The sequence below is a fragment of the Apteryx rowi genome, unplaced genomic scaffold (assembly GCF_003343035.1).
Source record: "Apteryx rowi isolate R43461 unplaced genomic scaffold, aptRow1 scaffold_327, whole genome shotgun sequence".
Taxonomy (NCBI): domain Eukaryota; kingdom Metazoa; phylum Chordata; class Aves; order Apterygiformes; family Apterygidae; genus Apteryx; species Apteryx rowi.
In genome coordinates, this window is record NW_020449719.1 from 90,655 (window position 1) to 102,705 (window position 12,051).

General features: G+C 37.0%; 1 protein-coding gene across 1 annotated transcript in view; it reads left to right on the forward strand.

Annotated features, from left to right (window-relative positions):
* Positions 1–12,045, forward strand: part of PRKX (protein kinase X-linked) — a 34,292-nt gene extending 22,247 nt beyond the window's left edge. The window contains exons 7-10 of the mRNA XM_026071537.1: positions 5,383–5,440; positions 7,253–7,330; positions 8,522–8,670; positions 9,255–12,045. Of these exons, the coding sequence (XP_025927322.1) occupies positions 5,383–5,440; positions 7,253–7,330; positions 8,522–8,647 (262 nt within the window). The 3' untranslated portion in view covers positions 8,648–8,670; positions 9,255–12,045. The remainder of the gene's footprint in view (positions 1–5,382; positions 5,441–7,252; positions 7,331–8,521; positions 8,671–9,254) is intronic.
* The last annotated feature ends 6 nt before the right edge of the window (positions 12,046–12,051 follow it).

A 12,051-nucleotide genomic window follows, 5' to 3' on the forward strand; every position in this document is an offset into this window, starting at 1 on the left:
ACTTCCTTGGCTTCACGCACCTGCTGGAGGCGTCCTGACTTGTGCTGTCTTTTGCCWACTACCCTGTCACTATAACTCTCCCCTTCCCCCATCTTTCGTAGTTTAAAGCTCTCCTTACCAGGTTGGCCAACCTGTTGGCAAAGACCCRCGTGCCCCGCTTAGYGAGGTGGATCCCATCTCTCCCCATCAGTTGTCAATCTTCAAACAGGGTCCCATGGTCATAGAAACCAAAACCCTGTTGCCAACACCAGCGGCGCAGCCAGTTGTTAACTTGGAAAATCTGTCTACTCCTCCTCCTCCCATCCATCCCCCTCACTGTCAGGATTGAGGGAAAAATGATCTGGGTTCCCAGACCCTTGACCACCATCCCCAGAGCTCTGAAATCCTGATTGATGGTTTCCAATTTGCCCTTGGTATCATTAGTGCCCACATGGAAGAGCAGCAGAGTAATAGTCTGACATGTGGACAAGCCTTGGCAGTCTTTCTATGACACCTCTTATTCAAGCCCCTGGCAGTCAACAAACCTCTCTAGACAAGAGGTCAGGTYGGCAGATAGGTGTCTCCATCCCCTGCAGCAGGGAGTCCCCCACAACAATCACTCACTGCTTCTTCCAGGTGTTCCCGCAAGGCACAGGGTCTGTTGTCCCAGTTGCTTCCCTTGAAGCCATGCCCAGCTCTTCGTTAGCCTGGAGGGCACTAAACCTCTTTATCAATTGTAGGTCTTCAGGAGGAGTAAGAACCTTTCTCCTCCTATGAGAAGTGACCAGTTTCCAGCTTCCTTCTACGGTGTTATGATGTACCATTTCACACGGCAGAGCCCTCCAGCAACTCYACTGCTGTGGGGGGCTGGGACTCCTGGAGCTTTATGAGGATACCCTGTCTACCTCCTGCTCATCCTCTCAGATGCTATGCAGCCTACTGACTTCCTCCCATAACTCCCTTACCTGACGACACAACTTGTCAACAGCAGCACACCTCCTGCAGGAGAGCTGACTGTCAGCCCAGGCCTCCTGGGGAGGCCCTAAGCACTCCCTGCAGCCTGAGACCTGTAGAGCTGCATCAGCTGTCAGAGGGTCTGTCTGGGTCCCAGCCTCTGACACAACTGATGCAGCGACTCCAACAGCTACTGGGGTATGTCATAACCATATCTGAGGAAGTGTACACTACTCTGACTGGAAGTGAAGGTGCCTTCTTGCACCCTTCTGCACATACTGCTGCATCTGCTTGCTGCCTCTGTTTGTTGTGCTCTGGGCCTGGCTCTTATATAGGGCTCTCCCTAGCACTGATTCGCAGGGTGCTTGACCCACCCTAATCAGGGCCACCTGGATCAAAGACCCCCCAACTCCCTCTAATCAGGGGCAACCAAGAGAGCTTGTTAGTGGCAGCTACACCTAGCTAGAGCTTCTCCCAGGAGAAGTTAAGGCCTCCTGTAGCTGTCCTTGCCTAGCTGCCTTTCCTCTTAGCAGCAATCACCTTTAAGTTCCTCGGGGGTCCCCAGAAAGCCCCCACAACTTCCAGCAAGGTCCTCAGAAGTTCTAAGCAGAGCCCAGACACTGCTGCGCAAACTGCTGCGTCTGTTCGCTGCCTCTGTTAGCCGTGCTAACGTAAATATTGTAACAGAGGAAGTACAAGTTTTAACATGAAGTTTCTCCTCAGAGGCACAAATGATTGAATGAGGACAGGAAATTACTCTTACATACCCAGGTTTATCATTCAAGGTGTTTTGATGGAAGTGCCCTGCAGAGATGGGATTTGTTTATTGTAACTGCTAGGTAGATAGACAAAATGCTGTATGGCAAATCTAATAGCATCTGTCTCACTTTCTCTGAACTTCTATGAATTCTACTTTCTGGTAAAGAGCTTCTTGCAAAAATAATCATTTCAGGAAGGATTTTGTAAGCCTTCATTGAATCATAAGTTGCACTGAATGAAGCATGTTTACATCAGCTTAGGCTGATTAGTGTGTCATATTTGTGCGTGTTGTTAACAGAGCTTTCACTTACTATTTAGATGCTGTTTCCAATTTAGTGTTGTCTCCTTGCCTAGTCTTCCTAACCCAATTTTTCTTAGGAAAAACTGAGTATCTCCAAACATATTGTGTGTACTAAATTATGAGAGTGTGCAGAAAGATGAACAGCTCAAAGTAGGTTGTTGTTACTAACAACCTGTCTAACATGGTGAAAACATGTAAATGTAGGGGTGCTCTTAGTATCTGTTCATACTCAACATTCACAGACCAACACTTACTGATCTGGACTATCTAGAGGATGCCTGATGCTATGAAGTTTTCTAGTTGTGGTAGTCAGTGTGTATATTTAGATCTTGATGTTCAGTCTAGATGTGGCCATCAATGAAGTGTAGGCAATGTTAATCAACATAGTTGTTACTACACTTCTTTCCCAGTTTTTCTTCATCATCTAGATGTTCTTTCAGTGTGTGCTTGGAAGTTCATTCCCATTACGCGCCTGCCTTTAAAGGATCTCATGGGATTTGGATTAGGTTCTTCACCTTTTACAACTTGTTTTGGGGTGATCTCATCCACTTGCACGGCTTCAGCTTCTTTCTACAGAAAACTGTTAGCATAATGCATCTCTTGTTCCAACCTTCTCCCCCCCCCCTTTTTTTTTAAACCACAACATGCAGAAATGAATGGATGGTCTTTGACATCTCTGCACCATTAACTTAGTGCTTTAAGTTATATTGTCTTGTCCTAATAAGTCAGTCTGCTTCTCCCTTTCCTTTTATCCCCTTTGGTTTCATTCCCTTCTTCCTATCACTTGGTATCTCAGCAGGGATGGGGAATATATTGGGTTCTATCTGTCACATCCAGGCTATGTCTAAAATGTTAATGTAATCCAGTATTTGGAAGAACTGAACTTTAACTGTCTGCTTTTAGGCAGCCAGGCTGTTTTCCCCGCAGTTACTGTTGCACCCTGAGAAAGCTTTTCTACCAAGATCTACTACACAACCTGTTAGCTGAAAATTTTCTGCTCTCTCACCACCACCACCTTGCTATTTTATTTTTTGAATTTTTGCCACTTTAATTTTCCTTTCTATCATATGACATTCATTGTCTCTTAATATATTATAAGATCTTGTATAACTGTTGTTTCTTCTGGCCTAAGTTAGCCTCTTCTCACATTGCTCTCTACTGTGTCCCTTTTGCTAGTTTTCTTACTGTTTGATCAGATGTTTTCTGTAAGTCCATTATTCTGTATATATGGAGTCCTTAATGCATTTGACCATTAGGTCAAATATCTTCTGAAGACCCTCTTCTACCATGAATATGATAATTAGTTAACCAACTAGTAGTTCTGAAATAGGAGGTTGTTGGCATAGTTTTGCACTACGTCACTTCTGGTAAAACAAAGTATTAATTGATATTCCACCTGTTTCTTTGGCCACTCATGAGTTCATAAGTTATTCCGTGCTGTTTCATTTTTCTTTCCTGCTGTTGTAAACTCTTCTTGGCAAAGACAGTTTTGGAAAGTGCAAAACATAATGTCAGTGCTACAGCAGCCTAATGGTCATTGGTCTGGGAATACCTTGATATAGAATTTCATCCCCCATATATACATATAAATATGTATACATACAGCAGCGTATTTATTGTATTGATTTTTAACATGATCATTTCTAAACTATACTTGGGAAACTCTGTAATAAAGAAACAATAAACTAGCTATTACTTGATGTGGCTTAATGGTTATTTGTTTTACTGAATGCAGCAGGTGTGTTCTTCTTCAGTGATAACACGGTATCACTGAGTAAGCTCATCCTATAGCTGYGCAATTCCAAGATGAATCTTTAAAGCAAGCCAAGAATCATCTGTTGCATATTCTCTAGTTGTATAGGAGAAGCAAACCTCATGAATTAATTTTGATCATATGGTCTGTGAATCTGGTTCTGGGTTTCTGGATTGCTTTTCAGTCCTACTTTAATTGAAAATTTTTATTATAGCTATTGTAGTCTTCTCTATAAAAAGTAGTCTTCTCCGTAAAGAACTAGAAGGAGGTATTTCTCTGAGGGTGACCGTAAAAGGATTCAGTCACATGATTCAATCTAATCCAAACGCTGATTGGATGGAATGATCATGAGAGTTTAGAAAATTGCTTTCTGCTTTGACTTTTTTTATTCTCCTTTTATCTGGCAATTGAATATTTTCCAGTTGAGTTTTAGAATTATATCCCTGCCAAATACGACAGCTTTTCAAACAGTCCAACACATTCTGTCTCAGTTCATATATTCTTTATGTGTATGCTTTTGTGATTTCTAGAGTACATGACATAATATTTTTTGGGGGGGAGACTGGTAGGTGTTACAATTTGGGGTAGGGGGAAGGCAGATATGCCCTTTTTGCTTGCCTTTCTTCTGTTAATAAAGCTGCTTTCTTTTTCTTTTTTTCAAAGCCTTCTGCATGGTTAAAAGTCAGAATTTACCATGTTCTTTAGTTCCCCAGAGTTTCATGCAGTACTGTATTTTTTTTATGTCTATTTTAGGCTGTAGAAACAGGAAGGATGGCTAAACTGTTCTGTTTTTCCTCTTTTTGGTAGTTTATGCAATGAGAGCAAAATTGCATTGTGCTGAACGTAAATAGCGAAATAATCTTTGAGATACAAAGTAACTGCTTATAAAAATATGCAGCCAGATTTTCTCTTAACCCATATGTAATGGATTTAACTCAACAATATCTGTGGTGTTCATGTTGATTTATATTGGAGTTGTTTGGTGCTTGATATTTAAAGTACTTTGCTGTTACAAATGAAGTCCTCTGTCTCTAAACTTACCTTCATCTTTTAAAATGTTAATATAGCTTCATGTAGAGTTGTTCAATGAACTAGCCTCAAAGGAGGCTTTTCGTTTGCAATGAAATGAGAACTTGTGAATGTTACTAGCTTTAGGCAGATGACTAGCTCTTATGTGGTTTCTCTGAATATTTAACTATCACAGAAACTTAAATATRAATTTATAAAATTGGAGGTGCAGCTTTACATCTGTGTTTTTATTTTGATATGCTTTATAGTTATGTTCTGCAAATAGATTTGAGATATGTTTTGAAATTTGAAAAGCCCAGCAAAATGCTAAGAAAGATACAGTACTACAAAAGAGAGAGAGACAGGTTTTGTCTCCTTTGCAGTGTAGCTTCTTGAAAGAGACTTGGAATAAATCTTGTTATTTCCTTTTAGACCAGGTTACCCCCTTTTGCCCTTTTTATCATTCACTCTTAACTAACTGTTTTGAAGTATGAAAGAAATGGCTGGGTAAATTATACACAGTATTAGCTAGTCAAAGGGAAGTATGCTCACATTCTGTAACATTTGTATGGCAGCAAATGTAATTTGCTTTTGTTTAACAAAATGTATAATATTTTCTTTACTGCAGAGACCTTATTAAGAAGCTGCTTGTGGTTGATAGGACAAGACGATTAGGAAATATGAAGGTCAGTATAAAGTGCTATGTCATGCAGAACAAGGCACAGGGTTGGAAGAAATCTATAGGAAAGATATAGAAAAATTCTTATGTTTTTTGTTCATTTCTGTAAGCACAAAACTGAGATACATTTTCCCATACCTGATTTTTTGTGCTGTCCTAAATGCAAAATTTAACTGTGTTTCTGAAAATCTTACTCATACCATCAGGATTAATCTGTATTTGATTTGTGCACACACAGACGTGTGCACCCCCCCCCCTTCCTCATGCCCCTGCCTGCCTCTTCCCCCTGYCCCCAAAGCCCACTACCTGTTTATTGATTGATTTGAAGACTGAGCACTGTGTTTCTGGTCTAATGTAAACCCTGTAGGACTGAGAGAACCCAAATGATTTGGTTCTTCCTTTGGAGGTGTTTAACCCCRGAAGGGGCACTAAACAAATTTGAGGCTTCATATTTACTTAGACACATAGAGGTTGGTGTTGTACTGTGATGTTTGGTCATTTTTGTCCTGATAGTTTGGTGGTTGGGCTGATTAAGCACAGTCAAATAGTCTTCCTTCTGCCAGGAAGAATTGTTGTTGGTGTCATCTTGTAGACTTCTGGAGGAAGTGGCTTACTAGTCAAAAATATGCTCACAAGGATCAGGTAGCATCTCAGCCTACCTCGAATATACATCTGTATCTGATTTGTCAAAGAGCAACACAAAGCAATCCTGCGTATTTTGTCAGGTGTCCTGATGAGGTGCTATGTCTGATGCCAAGAGGAGGACAGTTGTATTACAAGCTGATGTGATTATGCAGCTAAGTTGTAGTTATGGTTGGTAGCGTTGTAAGAAGTTAGCTGTTTGTGAACTAGCACAGATACTGTGACAGACTATCCAGAGCAACACAAAACTAAGGGTAGGTTAATTTACCCTTCTAGCACAGTAAGTTAACCCTATATTCATTGACTTGTTATGATGCTTACAGTGTTACAGATACCTAAATTAGCTTGCTTAATCCTTTAGGTGTTTAAAAACAGCTAAAATTTCCATTTCACTGGGCAGAGAATGGTAGAACTTGGGGGGGGTGGGGGTTGTTAGCTTTTTTGTTTAGCCTAAAGCATGAATTATGTTGCACATTGCTGAAGCAGGTAAAGGATGAACAGTCATTCAGGCTCCTTAAATATATTGATATATATGTAGGTCCTAGAATTAAGCATTTCTTAGCCATAAGTTTAAGACACCATCAACCCTCAGTTATATGTGAATAAGAGACATTCTCTAAAACACTGGAGAAAACAGAAGTGAACAGAACTGCAGTGAATGGTTGAACTGTGTACAACAGTGGTTTGGTTTTCTTTGCTTGTCTGTTAGTTTTTTACCAGATCAGTAGCCAAATTGAGAGATTTGAACAGTCTTTTGATTTACGTTGACCTGATACAAAATTTTCTGAATTTGTTATATATTAAATCATTTTAGGTCAAATTAATATTTCTGTAGAAATAAATTAATATTTTAGGCCAAAGTAATATTTTCTGTGGTCAAATTAATATTTTTGTAATATTTTTCCTACAGAAAGCCTTTTTTGATCTTTTTTGTATCAGAAGAATGCTTTAAAAAAAAGTTAAAATTTTATTTGGATATTATTGCTGGAACTCAGGAGATGGTAGGAAGTAACACTGTGAACTTGTCCTATAGAATCTTTTACTGGTTACCACCTGATAGAGAATATAGGGTTAGATGGACCTTTAGTCTGCCTTGATGCCACAGTTTTTGTGATGAAATACATGTTTTGGCATATATGCAACTTCTTTAAACATTTATTTTCCTTTTTCTTTAAAGAATGGAGCAGATGATGTGAAGAGACATCGATGGTTCAGGTCTATAGATTGGGACGCTGTACCTCAAAGAAAACTGAAGGTATATTCTTCAAAATATTCTATAGGCCGTGGCAACCAGATATTATCATTCATTTAAACTGTTTGCTGAGGCTTTTTTGCCTATTGTTTGTGTATGAGCGTGTGTGGATATTTGAGCACATTGCTATTTATATATATGCATTTTGCCTTTTTATGCAGTAGAATTACTTTATTTGAATGTCTGTTTACATGATGCATTTGCTATAAACAAGTTTAAAAATCCCTACTTTATTTATCTAATGTGAAGTTGATTTGCATTACATAATACAGGATTTAATTTAAAGTTCTTAGGATTTTGTAAATAACTATTGTGAAGTGACTGTTTTGTTTTGTTTTTTTCCATTGAAAATCTGTGGGAATTATTTACTCTAGGCTTTAAATTTTTGTTCCAAGTTCAACTCAGATAAATGCTCTAATAAAATATAAAGCATATGGCAGTAGGAGGAAGAGGGTGAAAGAGAAGGGTTTATGAATGTAATTACATGAGGTCTGATGTTTGCAAAAGCTATCAACACCATAAGATACTTATTAAGTCCTTTGAAAGTAAAACTGTGAAAATGTGTCATTTGAATGTCAGGTTCTTTTGCAGACATCCTTGTGAAATCACAATTTTTACAGTTGAGCACTTTCTTTTCCCTCTTGAATTCATTGCTAGACTAGAAAAAAGGTAGTGAGAAGCATGCAGTAGTTATTGCAACCTCCTTAAAAGCAGTCAATTGGAAAGATATGTGTGGGTTTCCCCTCTCTCCCCCCCTTCAATTACAGAGCTTTTACCCACACTGCTATCAAGAGGACTCATTTCTTTTTAGGAGAAAGGGGCCTAACGTGATTATGTTTCTTTTTGCTGGTTGGCTGAAGGGGAGGGTAGGAGGGGAAAGGAGAGTGACAGACTATGCTATAACAGAACATGCTTGGAACTTTAATGAATTCTTTTGCAGTTATCTTTTATTTTCATAGCAGCTAGAATTAGAGGGCTAAATAAAATAGGTATCTGTATTATAAAAGTGTTTTTTAACCACAGGCTACAGGCTTCTCTCTCTTTTGCCATTCATTATTGGTGAAAGCTGTGAATTTTCATAAATCTGTATCACTTTTTTAAATCAATTTTTCACAAAATTTCTTCTTTAATAATATGATGGAAAGTGGCTGATTGAGAAACCATTTATATTTTTGTTTTGCTTGTTCTGACTAGCCTCCTATAGTGCCGAAAGTATCCAATGATGGGGATACATCCAATTTTGAAGCTTATCCTGAAGATGACTGGAACAAAACACCTCCGGTACCCCCTAAAGATCTAGAAATTTTCAAGAACTTCTGAATGTGACATCCACACTGGACAAGGTATGTCCACATATCAGGAGTTCTCTTCAAAACCCTTCAGTTCTGTGAGTGAGAGCTTTATGCAGAAATTGCATCTTCTGATTCATAACACTGATTAGTGCTTTATTATAGCTGTTAAAACCAGTGTGAATTGGTCAGTGTAAGAACATATAAAGTATAAAAGTATATATTAGCATATATAAAAGTATAAAGTAGAGGAAACRGTTGAAATAATATATTGTAAAATATTTTAAAGTAGGTCTACTGGATGACAGAAGTAATTTATCTCACAGGCTTTGCTATTTCTACAATGATCAAGAGTTCTCCAGGTACAGGCATGTAAACTTTTCTGTCCTTAAAACTTTTAAATAGTGTGTTAAAAGCAAAGCTCTAGATTGATTTGACAGATAAGCAAATGTGATTGTTCTTGATTGCGAGATGTTTACATTAAGAACCAAAAATTTAGCTAGAGGAAAAAAGATCATCAGAGTAATTTTGTACCCTGGATTCTGTCTTTTTTTTAAACTGTGATGGATTGATATTTGTCCAAGTTACATGCTCAATATTGTCTTTTGTGTTCTTTTTTGTTGTTATTTTTGTATTAGAAACTGGAAGGAAACTGAAGTGCTAAGAGCAAGTCTGAAGACAAATGAGTTCATATGTAAATGAAGACTTTTTTGATGTGGATGAGAATGTTACTGCATTCAGATATGCATACTAAATATTTAAAGAGTTGGAGGCAGACAAAACTCATTTTTAGCTGTAAACATTTGGCGTTAGTTTAGCAAATTGTAATATTGATAGCCTACTCTGAAGTAGGCTCACTAAAATGGTATATTTTAGATTTTTTTTTAACTTATGGTTTTGTTGAGTTTCCTGCTATTCCCAGATCCTTTTTGCGTAGTTATCTCTGACTTAATTTTATAAGTTTAGTATAAACTTGTGTAWTTAAAAGCACAAATTAGTATATATGTATATAATGAATACAGTACAACTAAAGCACAGGAACTGTGCAAAGATGTAAATTTTTGTACTTTGCAGAGTCTATGATTTTTATTTTTCAAATAATGTTTTTCAAGAAGTTCTCTAGGGATAAAAATCTTAAAAGGATAAATGAGTTTTTCATCATCTTATATACATTTTATAATTCTTTGTAAAAAATAAAAATAATTAAGTTTTAAAAAAGATTTGTACCTAAAATTACCAATGCCTCACACACTTGCAACCATAGTACTTGAAAGCAGAAAGACAAGGGCATATTTTATTGTTGATTTAAGAAACATCTGACTGGCTAATTCATGAAGTTCTGTTACAGTGATGTCTCTTTACAAACCAGGATATTGAGTAATGATACGCTGTCTAAAAAGAGATTACTCATGTAAAGACTCTGTAAACATGTAATTCAGTGCATACTGATAAAAGGGCTCTAATAAGTTCCCAGAGTGAATCTTACAGGAGTTGTTTTCTCTCTGTCTTCTCCAAATTTAAAGCACGAGCCATAACAGACTCTTTTCATTATTGAAGCAGTTGTTGTTGAATGCTTGGCACTTCTGAATATCAGGGAGAAGACTGAATATGTATTAGAGCCGATCCTCTGCTCCACGTTTAGAAATGTTCTAAAATCTCTACTGCCAGGATTTCCATATGTACAGAGTTGAAACCTTAGATGTAAGGAGTCTTTCTTTGATCCTATACTAACAGCTTTCTATATGGGGCTCTGGCAGATTGAGTWCACTGAATTTAGGAAATATTTGCAATATTGCTTCATTTTAAGTAGCACCAAATATCACTATGTGTGTATGTATGTATCTATGTATATGAATATACATAAAGATGAAGGTAGATTGTATACAAATCAGGATATCTTTCAGGTTTTTTTGTTTCATATTGTGATACTTATGCTAATATAGGGAAATTGATTTTGAAGTGCTTCGATTTCAAAACACAAATGCATTCTTTTAGATGTTGTGGGTTTTGATGACTTTTAGTGAAATTGTTATATTTAGACCAAATGTGTTTTTTGAAAAGCACATCAGTTCACTGGAGTTCTTCTTTGATGATTCTATATAAAACTTAAAACTGTTTAAGTAGATCGTATACCCCACAAACTGTTCTCCATATTTTTGTTCTCAAATACCATAAGAAATCCAGGCCAAAGATTAATTTTTCTGAACTAAATTCCGCATGCTTTAAAAGTAGATATTTGGTAACAACTAATAAAATTACTGTGTCAGTAATTTTCTGACAAAGTTATAGCTGGAGTTTCTTGGTAGAAAAGTTACCTCCATTTTTGTTGCCAAGCTCTAAATAGTACAGAAGTGTAGGAAAATAGTAGATGTACTTCAAGAGTTGCAATTTCTAGGTCTTTAGAGCTATCTCTCTATAAGAAGTACAAATTTGTAAGAGATTGTATAACTTTTTGCAGAACTGCAAATTTTGCTTTTCTTTGTGTAACAAAATCATGACATTTCAAAGCGGTAATTCTGGAACATCAAAAAGTTSTCTTGATAATGTTATGCAAATGCCACAAGTTGATGGCCCCAGCTGCCACTCACTGAAAACTGTATAAGAATATATAATAAAGTACAGGAAATGCATAGAGAATCATCATTTTAACATGGTAAAGATACATTGTTCTCTTCTGTATCCTTGGAGTTAAATACTCCAAGTCAATTAGAGAAACTGAAGTACATAAAAACACAACTTGCAGTGTCTAAAGGAAGCCAGTACAGTTCTACTTTTGTAAGCTTACAGTATTGTATGGAATCTGAGTACTGCAAAAACAGTTTCTTATTTAAAGATGTATATACTGCAATAAGCAAGTATCCTAAATAACAAGTTCTTTTTGCAAAAGTTAAAACCTGGACTGTGTTTAAGTCTTCAAAGCTGAATAAATGAAGTAGCATCTGAATAAATGTGCCACATTAGTGGTTAGAAGTTTTGAATGCTTGAACAACAGGAGATAGTGTTTTTTCTTTCTGTTTATGAATCTTATCCATTGCTGGCAGTGGATGCACTGACACACATTATGATAGAGACTAAAGAAACAAATATAATCTTATTAATTATGCTGATCCACTGACTTTACATTGTTTCCACAGCCATGAGTAAATATACCTAACTACTGACCTCGTCGATATGCTTTCTAGTACAAAACTCCTTCCACATTTTTTAATTTAAAATACTTAACAAAAAAAGTTTGAAGCATTATTTTAAATGATCAATTATTTTCTCTGCAGTCTTGAACTTAATGAGCTGTAATTATCCACCTGTTTTATTTATTTGCACAAGTGAGTCAGTTTTATCTTAAGTCTTTGCTGGAACTTCATGGACCACTAATGTAGTTCTGTCTGTGTGCTAAATAAGGAGTTTCCAGATACAAAGTGCACTAAGGACTCTGGA